Consider the following 22119-nt stretch of genomic DNA (forward strand, 5'->3'; position numbering starts at 1 on the left):
GCAAAACATTTGAACATTTGAAAGTTGTGGGTTGCTTTGGTTTGTTTTGTTGGGTTGGTTTTTTTCCATGAACTGGTTATTCTCAAAGCCAAGCTGCTGATGTATTCAGTAGATCATTGCAACATATAAGTGCTCTTTGAGAACTGCATGTCTGCATATTTAGATGATTAAGTAGTGGTTACACATGACTTGCTATGCTTGTGTTTGTGTAGGAAGTGGACCAGCTGCGTTTGGAAAGATTGCAAATTGATGAGCAGCTTCGACAGATTGGAGCTACTTCTAGGCCACTACCAAATCGTACAGATAAGGAAAAAGGGTACATGGCTGATGATGGTCCAGGACTTGGACGTGGTAGTCGACCTTACAGAAACAGGGGACATAGCAGACGTGGTCCAGGTTATGCTTCAGGTAGGTAACTGGAAATACACTGACAGTTTTAAAAGCAGCCTATTGGACTTCTGAATTCTTGAAAAAAGACTGAACTTGGAAACAGAGCTGTTAAAAACAAGTTCACTTAATACTGAATAATAGAATGATTTGGGTTGGAAAGGACCTTTAAAGCTCACCTTGGTCAGAGTAAACATTACTTAGCAATAACTGAAAACATTAGTGTTATCAGTGTTCTCAGGCTGAAAATCAAAAACACAGCCCTGCACAAGGTAGGAAGAAGGAAAAAAAAGACTGCTACTGCTGAACCGAGGACAAATTGCAAATGCCTGCCATGGGCAGGGACACCTTCCACTAGACCAGATTGCTCCAAGCCCTGTCCAGCTTGGAGCTTGAGCATTGCAGTGGATGGGGCAGCCACAGTTTTTCCAGGCAACCTCTGCCAGGGCCACACCACCCTCAGAGTAAAGACCTTCTTCCTAATACTTGATCTAAATCTACACTGTCAGTTTAAAGCCATTCTCCCTTGTCAAAAGTCCCTCTCCAGTTTTCCTCTAGGGCCTCCTTTAGGTACAGGGAGGCTGTTGTAATGTCTCCCTGGAGCTGCCTTCTCTCCAGAATGACCAAACACAGCTCTCTCTCAGCCTGTCTCCGTAGCAGAGGTGCACCTCGATCATTTTTGTGGCCTCTGGAATTGTTCAAGTAGGTCCATGCCCTTCTTATGTTGGAGGCACCACAACTGCACACAGTACTACAGGTGGGGTCTAATGAGAGTGGAGTAGAGGGAGAGCGTTACTTCCCTCTTTTTTTTTTTTTTTTTTTTTTTTTGATGCAGCCCAGCATACTGTTGGCTTTCTGAGCTGCAGGCACGTATTGCCAGCTCATACTGAGCTTCTCGTCAATCACCTCAAGTCTTTTTCCTCGGGACTGCTCTCAGTCCAGTCTGACAGATGGTCACAGATTACTGCTGTCTGTAACGTAGGTCAGCTGGTGTTTGTCCTGACTGAAAGGCCTGAGGCATGAGCTTAATAAGACAGCTACATAATAAAATTAATGTCTTTGCTGAAGCCATTTTGCTATTTTTAGAAGATGAGAGCTCACCTGGCTAATAACGGGGGGGCGGGGGCATGAATTTTAGTAAAGACCCAGTTTTTATGAATGAAGGTGATCTATTAACTGGAAAAACTGTAAAGGCCATTTACTTTGGATTTGTTACATTTCTAGCATTCTGAGTTTGTTTTCTGCTTTTGTAATGTGTTACAGCCTGTTTTCATGATGGAACTTTTGATAGAGGAATTGTGGTGAGGGCAGACAGGACAGGTTGTATTCAGAACTAGGTTTTAGAAATATGACTAAGTCTAGGCTATTAGCCTTATGCTTTACAAGACTTAATACAGATCAATAATGTATTGATAGGCTTATAACACAAAGTAACTATAAACATGGCGCAAAATTATTTAACCTTAAACACACTTCTTTTACTTATATCTGTCTTGATTTTTCAAAGTTATATGTGTTACACAAATTTCTGTGTTATCTGTGTTACAGAGGTTGGGAGGCAAAAAAATCTCAGAATCGTGTATTTAACAAAAAAAAAGTATTTAAATACATACTTTTGTCAATCGACTCTAGTATTTTCATGCTAAGCTACACTGGCATGTTTGGATTTTTTTTATCCTCTTGATAGGAACTAATTCTGAAGCATCAAATGCTTCTGAAACAGAATCTGATCACAGAGATGAACTTAGTGATTGGTCAGCAGCCCCAGCAGAAGAAGAGAGAGACAACTACCTTCGTAGAGGAGATGGACGGAGACGTGGAGGTGGTGCAAGAGGGCAAGGAGGGAGGGGGCGCGGAGGATTCAAAGGTAAATGTAGACCTCATTTTGAAGAAGAGGTCAGTGTTGGAATCTATACGCAAAGTTACTTCTGTTTTGTTGTTTGCTCTGTCCCAGTGGCTGCTTCGATTTCTCACCACTTTGTCAGTTTCTTAAATTGAGTATTTAGTTTCAGATGTGTTGAATGGTTGCAGAGGGAAATAACCTCTTTTGATCTTCTGGCCACACTCTTAACACAATCCATTAGTTGGCTGTCATTGTTGCAACAGCATGCTCTTACCTTACTCAAGTTGTCCGCCAGGACAGCTCCTTTTTTGTGGAGCTACTGCATACAGTCAGTCCACAGTGTATGCTGTTGCCTGGGGTTATCTTGTTGAAGCTATGGGACTTGGGATTCATCTTTAAAGCTAACGAGTCTTCTGTCAACTGATTCCTTCAGCTTGTTGAGGTCCTTGTGATTAGTGGCCCTCACCTTCTGTGTATTAAACGACTTCCCCCAGTTTGGTGTCATATGCAGAATTGCTGAGGGGGCTTTCCATACCAGTGTTTCTTTATGGATTATGTAAAACTTCTCTTCCAAATATAAATTTGGATAGCATTCTTAATCTTTTGCTTTCCTAATACGCATCTTGTCCAAGTTTGTGGGCTGTGCCATCACACATAGAGGTCAAGAAACTGAGTGGTAGCTTGTCAGTGGGCATATAAAACATTTTTCTAATGTCTTATTAGTTCATCTGTCTGTATTCCAATCATCTTGTATTTGATTTTCATGCAAAAGGATTGCATAAGTTTGTAATTTGTGTTCAGTGGAAAGCATCATGCAAAAGTAAGATATGAGAATAAGTAAGCTAAATACATACATTACATAATGTGAAAATTTATTACACTTATTTGCTCAAAGATTGTCTACAACTCTGCTTATTTCTTGAAATGTTTTTTTTTCAGTAAGACATTTTCTAAAAAAAAAGGGTAATGTGGAATTGGGAGAGCAAAGAAGCTGTTAGAAAATACGTGAACGTGTTAAATCTTACTGAAATTGACTGTGTTCTTTTCTGTGGTTAACGATTTTGAGAGGTCAGTAGATAGTCTCTTTTACACTGTGGTGGTTTTAAACACTTGGATTTGTCTACTTCCATTACACCTGAGAACATTTTTGTAATGGTTCTTGACCCATAGTTTCAGAACTGTTATGTTAAGAATATTTAATGCTCCTTAGGGTGAAAATTTTAAAGTCATTCCATATTATGCTTGCATAAATCTTAAGTAGAATAAGATACACCCTTGTCAAGCAACTTAGTAAGTTAATTCTTCTTACAGGAAATGATGAACAGTCACGATCGGATAACCGTCAGCGTAACTCCAGAGATGCAAAAGGGAGAACCACAGATGGATCGCTTGAGGTAATTCTTCTCTTATTGGGTATGTGCAGTGTAAAAAAAAAAAAATGCATGTGTCCTATGCTGGTGTTAGAATCTTCAAAGACGTAGCTGACACAGTAGCCTTGTGGTTCCTTATTCCCTAATTCCCTGATCAGATCTACAAGAGTTCTGTGTCATTTTTGTAACTTACATGTAGGAATTTCAGCATATCAAGCTGTGTAAAGATGCAACCTTGTGGTGTGATCTTAGCTCTTCAGTTTAGAACTCAGATGGAGTCCTAAGGATTTACGAGCCGGTTTGATTTCAGTCTTTGTTCGTGCTAGCATTTTGGTTTTAGCTTTTATTTCTTTGTGTTTTGTGTTTTTATGTTGCCTGTATACCTGAGGAAGGAGAATTCTTAATGCTTTATATAAAGTGGGAGTGTGTTATAGCCAGAATCTGAAGAGTAAGAAAGATTAAATTTCAGAAATTACCTTTGCTACTAAATAAAACATTTGCAAGCGAAGGCTATACAGTCCAGAAAGTAAGTTAAAAGCACATTAAGTATCTGTTTAAGTCATACATTGAAATATTTTATAGACAAATATTTTACAGCCTTTTATGAAGATACTTCTATGTATTTTTATTCAAGTATGTTTTGTTGCATATGTTTATTCAGGCTGATATTTTATGTATATATTTAAAGTTTCCCCACATGGAAACTGTTCTTGCTTCAGTGATAGTGTGTACAAACCTACCATTTTTTACTCCATAGGATGAGTTATTTTGGGAGGAAGAAATAATGAGTAACTGTTAAGCTGCTACCTTCTATGTGGTACCGGAAGTCATGGTTCCAAAGGGAGGTGGAGATGACTTTTGGTTTGGTTTTAGAAAGCTGGTTTAAAAAAGGAGGAGATAAAAAAATTAAACAAGTGACCAAATGCTTAATTTTCCAAGTGGGAGTGCTGAGCCTGAAGGTGTAGTACCTGAATATGTGCCTGAAATGCAAACAATTAATATGCCAAAAGAAAATTTTTATGGTCACACAACATTTATAGCTAATCAGTAATGAACTTATGATTGCAGTAGACAGTGGAGAATAAGGAATTAAGGCTTACTCCCCTTTCCAAACATAAAAATTTTGCTTTCAAAATATTCTTTTGAATTTTTTTACAACCACTTTAAAAAGGCTGCAGGAGTTTTTTGGGGTGGATTAAATTTCAGATTCATAAGGTGGCTGAGCAGATTCACTTATTTTTTGTGGGGGGGGTGTTAGTATTGTTTAATGGCAGCTTTTCTACGGTTTTGGTTTTGGGGGTTTTGTTGTGTTTGGGTGTTTTTTTTACACTTTGTGGTGTTTTTGTCTCCCCAGAAAAAAGTATAGGACAAGTAGCAAGTTCATCTGCTGTTAATTCATCATCTTGCACAGATGCACTGGGGAAAAGAATTTTAGATCCCAAGGCAAGGTAGACAGGACGTTTTGGGGGGGGTTTTGTTTAGGTGAAGTATGTGGCAGTTTTGAGCAGAGAATTGATGTACTCTCTGTTTCAGCTGGATACATTCAGCATAGCCATAAGAGCGCACCACTATTTATGCCTCTTGACTAATGAATAGTGCTGCTCCCAGGCTGCTCAGGTAGCAAATGCAGAAGGGATAGATGAAAGGAAGAGGGGGCTTTATGTAACTCTAACTTGTTCCAGATCAGAATTGACTGCAATAATGAAAGGAGTGTCCACACTAAAACATTACAGAATACCTCCAATGAAGGTAGTCGGCTGCGCACGGGTAAAGAACGTAATCAGAAGAAAGAGAAAACGGACAGCGCAGATGGTCAACAGCCGCTGGTGAATGGCGTCCCCTAAACTGCAGAATCCTGAAGTCACGTTTCCTATACTGTTTCAGTAATTCCTATTCCATGTTAGAGAAACTTGTTAGGCCAAAGACAAATAGTAGGCAAGATGGCGCAGGGCATGAAATGAACATATGTTCTCTGTTAGCCTTTTTTAACATCAACAGTATGCAGTTCTTTTCAGAATAAGAAGTTATTCAAATATTTGCATAAAAAATATCTGAATTTCTGAAAATCGCTTTCAAGTACATATTGCAGTTCAAACAATGAAAGATTCTTTTTTGTTTGTTTTAAAAATACTGAGCTGTGCATTGGTAAACTTTCTGTTCAGTTGTACTGTTTTAACACATCGGGTCAAATTCACTGCTCAATTTCAATTTTCAGAATAAATAGTGTTTGCAGTAATCAAATTGGCTTCTGTTTTCAATCTAACTTACAGTTTCTTCATGAAATGCTATGTCGTTTTATGTCCTGTGTCAGTTCACATTCTGGTCCACCTTTTTCAATATTTTAGTGGACCCTGAAATATGTGTGATGTAACAATTGTCATTTTCATTAGCAAAAAAAGTTGTATGATCTGTGCCTTTTTTATATCTTGGCAGGTAGGAATATTATATTTGAATGCAGAAATCAGGGAAGATGAGTTGGTAACACTAAATGTAAAATATATGTAGCAATCCTTGTCAGACGTTAGTACTTTATAGACAAGTGCATGCTTTCCATAATTTTTCCTTACATAAACATTGAGTTAGGCAGTTATAAGAATAGGAAATTTATTTTGCACTGAAGATTTGGCAAATAGTGAAAAAAGGTTGTAATTTTTTTCCTTTGTAGGCAGTACAGGAGGTTTTTTCTTTTTTTCTTTTTTTTTTTTTTTAATAAAATATAATAAAAAAAACCCTTTCCATTGTGGAAAACTAAAAAAAATAAAAATAAGAAAAAACTCGTTGTTACTGAGGGAACAAGCGTAATGTGTTCACAAGCTAGTAATGTGTGCCTGCTATTTGGCCAGATGACCAGTTTAAAGCACTGATGTTTTTCATCCTCCCAGATTTTTTTTGAATTGCTTATTTTAGTTCAGGGGCCATCTCAGGAGAGGTAGGAAGAAAATGACCATATGTAATGAATGCCCTGGAAAGTACAGATACAGTAGTTGGAGATACTGGAGGTAGAAAAAAAATTCATCATATTTTGAGGTACAAGGTCTGAATTACCAGCCCATTCTAAGGAGTCATGGTATTTGATCCAAAGTACAGTTGTACACCTGGGAAGTGGTGGAGGAAGCTGTGCTTTCTTTTATTTTGGATCATAAATTGACTTACTGAGCAAAACTGTATAAGGACCTTCATTTTAATCCATTTTTATTCAGATTGCTCCAGAAGGAGAGCCGCTGTTTATGTACAGACTTGTACAAACTTGATCTGATGTATTTTGTGAGTTTTGTTTCTTTGCTTTTTTCATTCTTTTTTTTTCTTGCATACAGGTGAGCATACTAAAAATGGCAACGAACTGCACATGATTTAACAAATATAAAAATGTCTTAAAAAGTATTGCCAAACATTAATGTTGATTTCTAGTTATTTATTTTGGGAATGTATAGTATTTGAAAACAGAAATTGGTACCTTGCACACATCATCTGTAAGCTGTTTGGTTTAAAATACTGTAGATAATTAACCAAGGTAGATTGACCTTGTAATGTAACTGCTCTTGGGCAATATTCTCTGTACATATTAGCTACAACAGATCGGATTTTATGTTGACATTTGTTTGGTTATAGTGCAATATATTTTGTATGCAAGCAGTTTCAATAAAGTTTGATCTTCCTCTGCTAACTGATGTTGATGCAATCCTTATAAATGATTGCTTTTAAAAATCTCAACTTACAGAAAGTAGGAAAAAAAGTATTCCTTTATTTAGATTTTAATGGCAGCCATTGTTTGTTTACACATTTCAGAAGACTTTTAAAATATTACCAGTTTTTAAAACTATGGCACATAATGCTCAAGAAAACACAATCTCATTATAAAATGGTACAGTACCTATTGAGTTGTCACACTACGTGCACTGTATTTCTCACATTCAGTGGTTGAGTTCACTAAGGTGCTAACTAGGTTAAAATGTGAAGTTACTAAACCAGTCTGACTCATTAGCTGCATTCCATTTTCAAGTGCATTTTGGGGTTATGACCTTCAGTATTTGTGTGCTTAACATGTATCCCTTTCAATTCATATTGCAGTGGTTTTAAATGTTACGAAATTTCAACAAATTAAACTGTGAATCTAAATGTACAATCTTATTTTGAAAAGTCATGTTGTTACAAAACTTGAAAGTGCAACGAATGTCTGATGCTTAAGTTCAGGTTCATCCTATTGGTAACTTATAAAGTATGGTCTAATGAATTAAAATTATTTTTTAAATAAAGTACTTTCAAAAGAGTGAGAGGTATTTGTGGATGATGCCGAAGTCTAAATTCAATAGGGTTAAGCTCAAAGCCTATAAATTAACAAATGCTTAAAAAACAGGAAGTTTGTGTTTTCTTTCTGTACTAAATGTGTTTTTGTTAATGAAGGTGGGAAGTTAAGATTTTTCAGAGTTGGTATAAAACCTTAGCAAGGGGGAAAAGAAATAATGTTTGTGTACAGCTTCTTTGGAACACAGATTAAAAATCTCTGAACGTTCATGAGCTCAAGAAGCAACTAAGTTTAGTTTCTTGAATACAGAAGTTATTTAAATTACTTATCTCTGTATCGGCTTTTTCAGCCATTTGTGTCTATAATATTAAGTACTGTACACCATGCTTGTTTTCAACAATCCAGAAACAAAATTAAGCACTGTATGACACTGAGCATGGGCTATGTGTTCTTTGTGGGAGGACTTACTGTGAAAGATGACTTGCTTTCCTGAACTACAGTATGTTTCCCTGCAGAACCCTCCAGTGTTGACATTAAAAGGCAATAGATTAATTAGGTTCCAATGAGAGTTCTTCAGTCACTTCAGGAACCCTGCTGTATAATTATGGTAAGTGGCATTTGGTATTAATCTGCAAGAGGAAAGGTGGATCTCAAATTTTGTTATCCTGTGTATTTTTAAAGATTCTGTGTATTTCCAGAAACAGTAAGATTTGTAGTTGAATACCTGATGGGGGGAGATGGTGATGCTAGTTTTGGTGGGTACTTTAAAGATCAGTACTTTGGTTTTCATCCTAAGTGATGCTAGTCAATGTCTTTTCCATCTGTGTTCACATCCATAATAGTCAGGGTGACTAGAACTTTTAATTCCTTGACAGTGTAAGTCAGCTTTACCCGTGTTGTGAGCAGTGGGGTTAGTTCTTTAGTGGTCTGAATAAATTCCAGTTTAATCTGCAAAGTTCTCCTTGCCAAAGTTTGACTAGGCTTAAGTGTGGTACTACAATACCTCTTTAATTTTCAACAGTTTGAGTCTGCTGCAGCAGACTCTGGATCTTTGGCGTGCATCAAGGGATGGATCTTCTTTACTGCTTTTAACAGTTTTTCAAAATGTATCCCATGTGTCAGTCCTGCTTTCATGATTATGGCGGTCATCAATCTTGAGCAGTTTGTGAAGATAAATAATTTCTACTAATCCATAAATACAAATAGTTGCCACTTCATGTTGTTGAAAGTTTCTTTGCAGTAGACTTCAAAGTAGTAATTTTTGTGTGCTTTGAGTGCTGTATGGAAGTGGATAATAAAAAACATCAGCAATCATAGAATGGGTTGGGTTGGAAGGGACCATAAAGCTCATCTGGTTCCAACCCTTGCTACAGGCAGGGACAATTCCACTGCAGCAGGTTGCTCCAAGCCCTGTCCAACCTGGCCTTGAATGCTGCCACTGATGGGGCAGCCATAGCTTCTCCGGGCAACCTATGCCACTGCCTCACCACCCTCACTGGGAAGAACTTACCCATAGGTGATTGGTTTGTGCTTCTGCTCAGGGTTCAATAGAACAAGACTTTCTTAATATTTTTTTTTGCACAGAATATAAGAAACCAATTTCCCATGGAGTTAATTTAAAGCAAAGAAAAAAAAAATCCCGTTAACATAGTCCGTATAAAGGACCAGGAGCTCAACTCTGCTGCAGAAAGGGTGTAACAGAATCATTTAGGGAGATTTGGGTTACTTGATGTGCTTTCTTTTTTTTGGCTAGTGGACTTAGGCTGAGCCTTAGGCATAGAGTAGAGTTAAAACAAGGAGAGTAACCAGCCCAAAAGGTAATAAAAAGAAAATTTAGTGGTCAATGTGGGGGCAATTTTCTTGATGTCTTGTTAGTCCGAAAAGTCCATTATTTGTGTATCAGAAGTGCATCACACTATATGCAGTGTTCCAAGAGAGGAAGCAATATGGAAGATCTTAAGTTGCATGTGAAATCATATGCTTCAGAAAATGAAGAATGTTTGTTCTATACGAGGCACATTTCTAAGTATCTTCTTATTGGTGCTGTTGAGAGTGGCTGTGTCTAGTCTGCATATAGAATGAAACAAATTGAGGACACTGCATTGTTGCTTATATCGGTGAGCTAATGCTGCATGCAAATTAGGTTAAAAGGAATCGCCATTTAAATTTGTTATTCAAAGAAAAAAACAACCAACCACAACATTTACATGTGAATATATAGTGAATGCATAGCAAAAACATAGCTTTTGGTCAAGGTTTCTTACCAGATCAGATGGCTCTTATAGGATACTTCTTTTCTGAAACAGAAGTTGTTCTAGGTAGTTCTAGGAGAACTGCTGATTTTTAGGGCATCTGAGTTCACTTTAGGTTTCTGTATTTGTAAAACCTTGTGCCTAGTCTGTGCAAAGAGCCTCCAGAAAAGAAACTGAAATATTACAGCTTTGTGTTAGGATGCGCCGATACTTGGTGAATCTGTGGGGTGATCCCATTACCTGATTAATTCATGTTTAATAAATTATTGGGAAGCTAACTTAAGATCTCTTAACCAAATCTTGTTCTGAGGAGTGAGTGTATTTTGATGTCCTGAGGTATCTACTGCCTAGCCTGCAACTGTGTAGTGTTTGCGCACTGAAATGTGATTGGTAGTAGCATAAATTTGGTTTAAATTTAGTGAATTAAAAGATTAAGAGACGTAACTGTCTTGGGAAGGAAGGGGGACTGATTTATTTCAGACTGCGTGTGCAGCTTTCTTCTGGCCTGGCTGTTGATGCATTTATCACATTGGTACTGTTGATTCTGAGCTGCGTCATAGCAACAGGGAGCTCATTGTGATGAGCTTTGATTCCATGTTGTGTGAAACAAGTCTGTAGTTGTATTCTGGATAGCTGTAGTCTTCCTGTTCCAAGAGTAGCAGAGGCGACAGCAAAAGGAGTATGTAATGCGGAAAACTGGAATTGTTTCTTTATCTCATTTTATTTCTCCCATGAGGTGTTGTCCTGTATGGCATTAGACATTAATAGGTATCTTGGCAAACATGATTTTTGTCCTCTTAAGAAATAATTTCACATTTACCTACCAAAGCAAAGTTGCTCTGTGGGACAGAGCATGTCTGTATCTTGCTTTGGAGAGCAGGTGCCTTCTAATGGCAGGAAAGCTTTCCTCATTTAGCAGGAGTGAGAGGAATCAGACCCCTTAAAGACTAATACCTTTGTAAAATGTCATCTTTTTCCTTGTGTAGCACTTTGGAAAGGGGGGTTGTTCTCCTTCACCAGTCCTAGCAAAATAATCTCTAGGTTTAAACTGTCTTAACTAAATACACGTGATAATGATAAAAAGATCTTTCTAGAGGTAACAACAGGAGCAGCAGGCAAAGTGGAATATAGCATCTGGCAAAGCAATCTTTGGGGGTTGGTTGGAGGTAAAAAACCAAAAACAGAGTTTAAAGCTGCTGTTAAATTACTGTGCATATACTGGGAATTTCTAAAAGTTTTTATCCATAATATCATTTTGAACCACCTTTATAAACTCTTATCCAGAGAATCTCATATGTTCTGATTTCTAATTGTTATTTCAACAAGCTAAACTAGAATTCAGTTGTAAGCTTCTAACAATTCTTACTTCTTCAATTTTGATTCTGTTCATAAAACTTGAATTAAAATTTTTAGCTGAAATTGATCTTTTTAGGGTGCTAGGTGTCTATCTCTCAGACATTTCAGAGAGAGGGTTTTTTGGCTGCTGTCTCCTAACTGGATGTTTCCTTTAAGCTCTTGCGAGTAATTTCTTTAAAATCACTTTTTGCAAAAAAAAGATTTAACTGGGTTTAGCCTCCTTAGTACAAAAGAAGGGAGTCCTGCTCTGTACAGCAGTCTGCTGGCATGATCTAATCCATGAGTAACAAGAGCAATAGTGTTTTTTTTAATGCATAGCCTCATTATTACTGTTGGTTTTATTGCAGTAATGCTGTTCATTTGCACCCGTCTAGCATGGAACTATATGGTACTGATACTGCTTTCTAGCATCAATTCAAGTGAGTATTGCAAGGGGAAATGCATTTTCACAGAACCAGCAACTAATTTTAGCAGCAAGAAGTTTACTATCTTCTTCTTTTGGTAATGATTGGAAAATACTGAAAAATATTAGACAGTTAATTACTCCAGATGGGATTGATCAGTCCTGACATTTAAATACAACAAAGCATGCTTTTCCCCAACTACAGTGTCTGTTTCCCTCTTTGTTTATCTGTATGAGCAACACATGCTGCTTTTTTGATCCCTGGCAGTTTATCTTCCTTTTATTTTACCTTTGATTATAGGTTCTTCTGGGTTTTCCCCCTTTTTCTTTTTTTATCTCTCTCATACAGTTAAGGGTGTTCTTTCAATCTGTTGGGTTTTGATGTATTTGCTTACTGCATCAGGTGGCTTGAAAGAGTTAGCAAAGATTTTGGGCTGATAAATTGCGCTCACACCAGAAGCTAAATTTGGTCCTGTGACGTGTGTGTAAAGGATCAGCCCACACATTAAGCTTGCATTTGATCCTTTATGCATTGAGAAACCAGACTTCAGAGACTACCTTTTCAGATCTTGGTGAAAGGCTCTTGGTTGCTGCAAAGCGAAATGTTTTCATGGGGTGAGTTTATGTGTGAGCTATAATATAGATATAAATGTGATTCATAAGTATGTGGTGCAGCTGAAGCTGATTGGCAGTGTTCCGTCAAACCTGTGTGTGGGACTTTTATCACTTTAAACTCAGAGTCATGTGCAGGACCACCGTGGTAATATTTTCACATAATTCTTACCTAACTGATTGTGTGATATCTTACAAACTTCCTGAGAAATCCTTACAAAATCTTTAAAATTTTCTGTTCTTCTCTCTTGATTACAGGGGGACTGTGACATAATTGTTAGTGTGAACTTTGCTGGTCACATTTCTGTTATATCAGGTTTCAGATTCTCTATTTGACATACATTAAATTCTTCCTATTCTGATGCCTTTTTTTTTCCCCAAGGGAGTTTTGTATGGCACAGCAGAGGCAATTTGTGCCCCAGGACAGAGAATTCATGCTCCTGATGCTGCTAGCTGAAAAATAATCCAAAAGACTGAAGTTGTTCAACACCTTTAGTTTTTAGTTAGGCCATGATCTTGCTTCTGTTCGCGGGAGCTATAAAACCATGAAATGGCTTTCAGTAAACTTCATAACTGAAATCTATTAAAGTTGTGATGGTGTAAGTTTCTCATAGCGAGGAGAAAAAAAAAGGCAAGCAAATAGGAATACTGGGTTTCTTGGTTTCTTTTTCCCTCATTGTGCAATGGTTGATTGCCAGTGGAGTCCCACTGTGATTTGCACTTTTGGTTTAATGAAAAAGAGATAGTGAGGCAGCAAGGTTTACTGAGGCCTTTTTTTTATTTAAGTAAAAATAAAAGGCAATTGAGACATCCCAGAGCCACGAATCACTAGGGTTTGGGAAAATACTCCGGTACCTCTATATTCAGGGATGTTTTGCTCTTACCTAAATGTTGTAGATTACTGTCTGAAACAAGATGTTGGTATAGAAGCATGTTTGGCTGTATCTGATAAAGCTACCTTTCCCAGTGTTTTGTGTTTCAACTGGGGAATGATCTTTAAAGCAAAGGCTAAAATCTCTGCTTGCCTATGTAAGAGAAATACTTCTACAGATACAATATGGTTTTCATGTAACCTGCACCTTGTATGTGAACAGTAAGGCTTTTTACTTTGACAGTTCCTATCTGAATGGATTCTTTAATTAAAGTTTCATAGCTTTAGTTCTTTACTCATTGTGGTTCATGAAGCAATTTGAAGTCATAGAAGTGAATGCAACAAAAAGACATCTATGCTTAACCTTGCTAGCCTTCTGTAGTCAATGATTTATAATGACTATAAATGCCTTCATAATGAAAGATAATGAGTATGAAAATGTCATTGCATTTAATTAATTATGGATATTTTGATGGTAATGAGCTAATCATTATGAGCTTTCAGGCTTTGCACCACTACCTCAGCATGTGTTAGAAAAAAATGAAGTGGCACCCCCTGTACTTACGAAACTGAAAGATGCATTTGAGCCTTTCTTAAGATTCTTCAGGCCAGTGAGTAAGTGTCACTTCATCACTGCAGCATTGTTTCTCTTGTCCCTTTCCCTTTCTTGTGTCTTGCTTCTAGTTCATCCTCCCGCTCCTACTTGGCAGCATTTAATGTTTTTAAAACCCCCAGTCTGATACTGTAAAACTCACTAGATTCTTCAAAATGGTATTGTTACATGGTCCTTTGGAGCAATGAAATTTTGCTTCTGCTGCTTTACTACCCTCCTACAAATCCCTTCTTTGTCAGTGATGTAATTGCACTAGAAATGTTGTACAGTTTGCTGTAGGATCCACCTTTGATCTAAACTACTTCTCTAGTCTTCCCACATACACATAGGACAAAAAGAGCAATTTGGCACATCCTAAATGAGAGAAGGATTCCGCACCATGGCACTCACTGTTGGCTAGGGAAGGATCCAGTGCCGTTAGCTTAGACTGGACTACTGAAGTTAAATGCCAAGAACTAATTATTTCATAAAATTGAGACAGAAAATGCAATGCTGATTTGCTAATATCAATAAGAAAGATATCTTCAAATAGGGAAGTGGTTTGGCATGTACAAAAATGGCAAGATTTGTAATTGGATCACAGATAGAAAGGAGAAGTGGAGATATGGTGGAGTTTGAGATCTTCACAGTGGTAAGGAGGGTGCATAGCAAGCTGTCTAAACTGGTCTTCAGGAGATCAGACTTGGGTCTCTTAAGGGATCTGTGTGGTAGAGTACCATGGGATAAAGCCCTGGTAAGGGACAAGGGGCTTGAGAAAGCTGGTTAATATTCAAGGATTGCCTCTAAGCTCAGGAGTGATGCATACTAACAAAGGAGGTTGTGGGATGGAATACTAGGAGGCCTGCATGGGTAAACGAGGAGCTCCTGGACAAACTGCAGCACAGAAGGGAAGCCTACAGAGGGTGAAACTAAGGTAGCCTGGGAAGAGTATAGAGAAACTGTCCAGTCAGCCAGGGATCGGGTTAGGAAAGCTGAAGCCCTGACAGAATTAAATCTGCCAGGGCTGTCAAAGGCAACGAGAAAAGCTTCTACAGATGAAAGGAAGATGTGGGGAAAACGTGGGCCCTCTCCAGGAGGAAATGGGAGATGTGATTATTTGGGACACAGGGAAGGCTAAGGTACTCAATGACTTTTTTTGCACTGGTCTTCACCAGCAAGTGCTCCAGCCACACCACCCAAGTAGTAAAGGCAGAGGCTGGGAGAGTGAAAAACCATCTGCTATACAGGATGATAGGTTTGAGACCATCAGTAACTGATTGAATATCTTGGGCATTTGGTCCTACAAGCTGATTTTTCAGGTGCCTGCAGAAACATGCAAATAGTGCCAAACAGAGATGGTTTGCTGCAATGTATCGTATGTTTGCTGGAACCTTAAAAAAATAATAAATATTAAATTTGTTTTCTTTTTTAATTAAACAGTCCTCTCAGAAAATTGTCTTTCCCATTGATTTTGCAAACCTAAATGCAAAAAACCTGTACAACGATGGTTAGATTGGGTTTTGTAAATGTTTCATAAGAAGAAAAGCAAATTACAGAAGATTTTGGAGGACATTTTAGCTTTCCTGTTAAATTTAATATAAAGATTAGTTTTGGGGAAAGAGCATACATGAAAATCAATTATACTTTTTTTTTCAGGCAGATTTGTCTTATGAAAACATACTAGGGACTTTAAAATGCTAACTTCCCTCTGAGCATTGTTCCTAGAATAGAGATCTTACATATTATTTCTTTTTCTTTAAAGCATGCCGTCACAGAGAAGGACAAACCTTAATTCCTTGTCATGTAGGAGTGGGCCTTAACACAACTAAATGCTTGGAAAATAAATGTTGTCCTTTCCAAACCAGCTATGAACCAATTTGTTATACGCCATTTAAAGACAGTAAGTATATTTCTGTAGGTAACTACCTCATAGCCAAATGGTGCTTCTGGTCAGACAATGTGATTTTCATTTCTATTCCTCCCTTAAGTTTTTCATGTCACCACTCTCTTCAATGTAAGAGTAAGCTTGCATTTGTTTCTGAGTATGTATATTAAGACAGAAAATAATTGATTCAAAGAATTATCTGGATATCTTGTTAACCCCAGCACAATCAAAGAATGTGATACAAATAAACCTAGTAAAATATGTTATAAAGAATGAAGACTTTATTTGTGGAAAGGGGGGATTAATCCAAAGTAGTAGTGGCTCTGTGAAAATGCTATCAAGAAAAGGTGGGGAAATTGGATGTATTTAATTTGGGGAAGAGGAGGCTAATTGGTTGCTTAATAGGTACTGAAGCCTGTTTAGGAGGGCAGTTTCTAAGATGAGCAAGCCACAAATGCTTGGTAGAACCAGATAATAAAACAAGTGGGAATTAGCACTAATTGATTTTTGGGAAATTTAGCTTGGACATTAGGTGGGGGAAAAAATTCTTCAGGAAAGTAGTGCAACTCTAGAACAATCAGAAGTAATCAGAAAGGTGCTGGAGTCTCCATTGTTGGAGAGTTTTCAAGACCTGGTTAGGCAAAGGCACAATTTGACCTCATTTTGTTGGTAACCTTGCTTCAGGAAGAAGGTTTATCAACAAGATCTGCAGAAATCTCTTAATAGCTAACCCTTTTTGTGGCTCGGTTCTCAAATTCTAGCCTGAACATAGTATTTTACCTTGTTTTTTTTTAATTTGAGCATAGGTTTGGTCTACATGGATTTTCTTCTCTCTCAGGTGAAAGAATGCAGCAAACTTTTTTGTATGTGCTGCCTTTGCACATAACTGTGGTAGTCTCTGCTTCACTGAAAGGGTTGTATTAAATCTTAACATTTTTCCTGTTTATACAGCTTTGGTAGAGAAAGTTGCTTTTCACAGTGAAGTTGCTTCAAAAAACTGAAAAATACAAGGAAGTTAGAGGCTCTTTATTATGCACAGAATTATTGGTGTTGAAGGGACCTCTCAAGAACATACAGGCCAATCCTCCCTACTCAAGCAGGGTCAGTTGCAACAGGTTTCCCAGGGGCTGCACTATAGCAAGAAGGAAAGCTGTACAGTGAAAATTACAGTGCTTCTGCTCATTTGAAGGGCACATGCTCAAGCATATGTTAAAATTAAACATGCTTATTCAGTTGTGATTCCTCATTCCAGTTAAGCTTTTATTGTTTGGGCATAAATATCAAGGGCTGACTATTTTACAGAATTATTTGCTCATAGATTAATTAGTTACTAGAGTGCTCCTGGATGTACAACATATGTCCAAAGAAAATACAGACATTTACTGCCCTGGGAGCACATGCTGTTTGTCTCTAGCAATCTGTTGACAAAACAGAAGTGCTTAGCAGATACTAAACTCATGGCACTTGTGTTTCTGTAAGATGGTCACAGGCTATGTACTCAAATGGTTCTTATCTGGGAGTTTTGTCTTGAATTTCACTAGGAATAAAATGCTTTAAGAAAATGCTGCAAAAGTTGTGAACTGAAGTAGGTAGATAGCATTCATTTGCATGATTTTGTCTCTGTTCCTAAGGATGCAAAGAAGTTTCTAAAGGACTGTGTTATCCCCCCACCCCTATGCCTGGGGCTCACTGAAAACCCAGTTGCTTCTGAAACTAAGCAAACTTGGGCTGTTCAAATGCATGTCAAATTTGAGACTTGATCTTTCTCACCTGAGTTCATTTCTAAGATCTGCTTTTTTTCATTGTGTTGTTAGCTGAGATATATGCATGTCTGTTTTAGAGGTTAATCTCTGTCATCTATACCTCAATATGTATCTGGTATATATTGGAATGATTCACATCCAGTATAAATGGAATGATTCGCATCTAATGCAAACCTCTGCTGACTCTACAGATATGCTACTGACATTTCGACTGATTGTGCTTGTGGCAGGAGGATTTGTAATTATGGGGTGTCTACCACTCTGTTGCTGTGCCATTTTGCAGAAATGGTAAGCATGAGAGCACAACCAGATCAAATTTCTAATGTACTGCTGCTAAACACAGAAAATATGGATAACAGACATATTTGAAGCTGGGGAGAAAAGACTGGGGGAAAAAGGCAAGAAACTAATGTGCAAACATAAGTGAGTCCTTTGATTTTGAAGCTACATGAAACAGCATCAGTTAGGCTTAAGAAAAAAAGCTTGTTACTGCCCCAGTACTCTTTCTGAAGACCCAGTTATAAAGGAATTGTACTTAGTCTTACTTCCTTGGCTTGAGAAGTTGCATGTAAACCATGAAGGCCAATATCCTGAGGTATGGAAGACTTGGCTTTTGCTCCCTTGACTCTCCTGTATTTTCCACCACTTTCTGCCCCTGTTCCCCACCAAAGGCTAGTATATCCATCTGTGTTAGTGGAAGTTGTTTTCCGTTTTCCTCTGTTTGAAAGCAACTCCAGCAACTGGCAGGTGTGGGCAAAAAAAGGTGGCAAATGAGACTTAAGAGCAAATCAAGCTGTTGGGCAGCTCAGAACACTGCATGCAGCCCAACCTATTCAAACCAAAATAGGTTTGTAGGACACTGTGTCCTGAGTGTAAAGAAAACCCAGAACAACAGAGAAAAAAGAAAGAAAAAGGAGGGAAAAAAAAAAGGAAGTTTTGAGGAAAAGTCAATTTCATTTTGTAATGTACATTTAAACAGAAACAAGTGAGAAAACATTCTGCCACATGTCCTAGCCCTCAAAAATCATAGGGAGGAGGGAGGCAACAATGGTCCTTTAACCACTGCCTTCTAAGGCACTTCTGCAAAGTGACATGCGCAAGGAATGAGTTATCTGAAAGGTAACAGGGAATAAATGAATTTGGAAAAGCAGTTTGTAAAGAGCGGTCAGTAGGAATGTGTCTTTGTGGAATAGACCTAGAGTTATGCAGTAAGACACAGAAGGAATGAACAAAGTAGTAGGCCTAAAAGGAGTATGAGAGCTGAGCTGGGAGCATGCCTGGGAGAAAAGCAAATTAACTATCTCTAATGCTTCTAATGTGCAGTGCATCTTTTTTTAATGTATGGGGCACATTACAGCCTGTGAATGCAATGCAAACAGTTAAGTGTTTGATGTTGTGAAGAGTTTTGGCATGTGTATATGTTGTTATGATAATGGGAAAATGTAAGCTCCACATCATCAAAATTATTGAACTGAAACTGTGCTTTATTTTTCTAAGGTGGTAGTTGATATTGAATAACTAATGCTGTAGCTTGGTAAATATGACATATATTATACAAACTATTATATAAATATGTCCTTTTTGTAAAGTTTTTTTTTTCTTCTGTTAAACTTTTGCTAAGACATTAGTAGTCTGTGTGGGAGCATACACATACACATACACGCACACACATAGACTTTACTAATGTGGCTGACTAGCAGATGGCTATTTGCTGTGGAGTTCCACATTTAGACAAAACCTGCTGTGAAAATCTCCACATTACATCTTACACTGTGCTCAACAGCTGATGTTCAGCATACATATAGCTGCACTGAGTCATCAGTGACTCTGAAAACAGGAGGCAAAGAATTAACAGGAAATTATCATAAATTTTCTGGAAAATGAATTAATATGTGTTCATTTTAAGAGAATTCACATTAATGTTTAAATGATCATTTCTGTGGGGTTTTTTTCAGCTATGACTTGGTTTTTGCTTTGTTTTTTTCAATGCAGTAATTAACCAGATGCTGAATGGTTTTAATTTGCAACACCATATATTTGAATTTGAGGAAAGGACCAATCCTATAAGAGTGTAACTTTTGAGTTTTACTAGTTTTAGAGACAACTGATAGAGGATATGGCTTTGAAAAGCATTCCTTTAATGAGCCTCAAACCTTCTCTCTGGGTGGAAATTCTTTTAACTTCAATGCTGTACAGTCCTTGTTGAGAGGGTGCTACATATGATGCCAAACTGTACTGCAGTGAATGTACACAAAAGTAAAAATTGTTCTCTAGAGTTATCAATAAACAAGAGGGATAATTGAGTAGTTCCACTGTGCTTCTTCTAGAGCAAATTCCAAGGTTTCCCATAGGGTCCTGTATTTATATTTATATAAATTTATATAAAATACATAATTTTAATATAAATGTATATGAATTATATACATTTAAAGTATATGTAATAATATAAAATATACATATAATTTATATTTTATAAATTAATTTTATCTATACTCATTTATGTGTGTGTATATATATATATATATACACACACATATATATATGTATAAAAAGAGGAAGGGAGAGAGGCCAAACTTGGCAACTGGAAAGCTTTTACAGGCGCTTGTGTTAGGGGTGGCTGTTGGCTGTTTGTTAAGAGATGCCCAGGACTAGGACAGCAGAGGTAATTCCATAACATGGCCAGATTAAGAACATGTAGATGCATGGAATTCCCTTAAAATTGATCAAGAGTGGAGTACTCCTCCCCTTGCCAGACTTGATCAGCACTAGTAATTTCTTGGATTAGTGAGGCTTTGTTAATTCCACACTGATGAGCTGTGTATTTGTCTCTTTCCAATGGTATTTTTTGTGCAGAAAGCAGTCTGCACGTGCCCATTCCCTGAAATTGGCAGCTTCTCTTGTGTGCTGTCAACATAACATCTCTTTTCTTGAGCTGGGCTCTCTGGTGCTTTTGCTATGTCTGTAACTGTGCTACACTAAGTTATTTCTGTTGTGTTAGTCTTCATTAGCATGCAATGGTGGGTCAGTTAAGATACTGAAGGTTAGGAAAATGCAGGTGCACTTCACTAATGCTGTATTTGAATAAGGTTATGTAGATCTTTTAAAAAAGAATGAGAATTAGAGAAGTCTTCATTTCCTTTGGCCGAATTCCTAGTACAGCTGTGGGAATCAGATCATAGAATTTGCTTTACTAGTTACTGGGGAAATTTCTGGTCATGGTTGCACTATGTGAATTGGAAGGTGAGCTGAAATTCATGATGAAAATGTAAGAGATGGAAAAGCATTTCAATAAGCTTTTCCCTAGCTTTAATCTGCCCACGTTCTAGAGGTAAAATCTTGTGATGGCCCCTGAAATCAACTGTAGGTTTGTGGGTTTTTTCATTGAGCTAGGATTTCACAGCTAAAATCTAAGTGATCTCCTCTAAATTCCTTTTTTGGAAGTCAGCCAATTTCAGCTGTTTTAATATGTTGCAGCCAATGTCTCAATCGTTTACGATGGGCAAACCGCAGAGTAGAGAAAATTGTGAAGGGAAGAGCACATACTGAAGATGTTCATGGCCTTTTACAAGATTGACTTAAGAAATAAGGACCATAAGAACAGCAACAAAAAAAATGTAAGCTAACCTTGGAGTTTTCTTCCATTCTTTCAGTTTAGGATTATTCTATCAGTTCTGTATAGAATACTAAATGTATGCACTACTAAATGCCTGTTGCCTCCCAGTCCAGTAGACTTTATCAAAAGGCACTGTTTCTCAGGGACCACCTTCAATTGGTGTTGTGGGAGAAGTACTGATTGATTGCTGACCCAGGATGATGAATGACAGCAGAGCAAGCCACGGGCAATATTACAGTCCTAGATTTGAGTCCTTTGCCATTTCAATGTTCCTTTTCCTATGTGCAAACTGTGTTGCATCAGAAAGTGGAAAAGCAAAGTTTCGCCACATTGAGGAGATGCAGATCCATTTACAGCCAGTAAGAGATCTGTCCTTCTGTATACATAGGGATGTTTTACAGCTAACATACTTGCACAGCTCTGCATCTTGGCATTCTTCCTCAATGCTGAAAACCAGTTGACTACTGAAATAAATGTAATCTGAATGTGAAATGTTATTTGCTTCACATGAACATGCCAAACTGTGGCCTACTAAAGACAACAATGAAATAAAGTGTCAGTGAGGTCATTATACAATAAGAAAATATTTTGGGAAGAGTATTTTTTGTCAAAAATGTAAAATGTCACTAAATGTAGTTACAATGATGTTTAGTAATAGGGGTTTTTATCTACTTTGTTGTAGAGGAACATCCACCTGATCTTGAAGACCTCAAGCAGGACAACAGGATTACTTGAGTTTGTCCTAGGAAAGATGTTTTGGCTTAGTATCAAAGTAATACAGTGTGGTCAACCCTTGATAATGCTATTGATTTTGCAAGAGAAGGTCTTAATTTTTAGTTCTTGTATGTCTATTCTTTATCTCCTGTACAAGAAAAGCTAATAACACTGAAAGGCAAAACTGCTCGTGCAATCTTGAATAATAAAGCCTA

The 22119-nt window shown here is 37.5% G+C and overlaps 2 protein-coding genes across 4 annotated transcripts in view; both read left to right on the plus strand.

Moving 5' to 3' along the window:
• The window catches only part of FMR1 (fragile X messenger ribonucleoprotein 1), a 33087-nt gene extending 25219 nt beyond the window's left edge, over nt 1-7868 (plus strand). The window contains exons 12-15 of one of the 3 annotated variants that reach the window (XM_061356770.1): nt 213-408; nt 2075-2254; nt 3542-3624; nt 5283-7868. In XM_061356770.1, coding sequence (XP_061212754.1) covers nt 213-408; nt 2075-2254; nt 3542-3624; nt 5283-5444 — 621 coding nt within the window. In that variant the 3' untranslated portion in view covers nt 5445-7868. The remainder of the gene's footprint in view (nt 1-212; nt 409-2074; nt 2255-3541; nt 3625-5282) is intronic. The other 2 variants (XM_061356772.1, XM_061356771.1) reach the window with 2 other exon arrangements.
• Nucleotides 7869-10755: 2887 nt separating this feature from the next.
• FMR1NB (FMR1 neighbor) lies at nt 10756-21351 on the plus strand. The gene is made up of 6 exons (XM_061356773.1): nt 10756-10774; nt 11799-11870; nt 13842-13952; nt 15692-15829; nt 17769-17865; nt 21052-21351. Exons 2-6 carry the CDS (start codon nt 11801-11803, stop codon nt 21149-21151), a joined length of 516 nt encoding a protein of 171 aa, XP_061212757.1. The 5' UTR covers nt 10756-10774; nt 11799-11800; the 3' UTR covers nt 21152-21351.
• Nucleotides 21352-22119: the final 768 nt, after the last annotated feature.

This window comes from Neopsephotus bourkii, unplaced genomic scaffold, assembly GCF_033783945.1.
Source record: "Neopsephotus bourkii isolate Nb327-2 ecotype Australia unplaced genomic scaffold, CSIRO-AGI_Nbou_v1 NB_867, whole genome shotgun sequence".
Taxonomy (NCBI): domain Eukaryota; kingdom Metazoa; phylum Chordata; class Aves; order Psittaciformes; family Psittacidae; genus Neopsephotus; species Neopsephotus bourkii.

Excerpts from the sequence above, each read along its gene's own strand:
- FMR1NB (XM_061356773.1), top strand. The coding sequence starts at position 11,801 with ATGCTGTTCATTTGCACCCGTCTAGCATGGAACTATATGGTACTGATA. Across the intron at positions 13,953-15,691 it reads AAGATTCTTCAGGCCAGTGA|CATGCCGTCACAGAGAAGGA; the intron begins GTAAGTGTCACT and ends TTTTCTTTAAAG. Across the intron at positions 17,866-21,051 it reads TGTGCCATTTTGCAGAAATG|CCAATGTCTCAATCGTTTAC; the intron begins GTAAGCATGAGA and ends AATATGTTGCAG.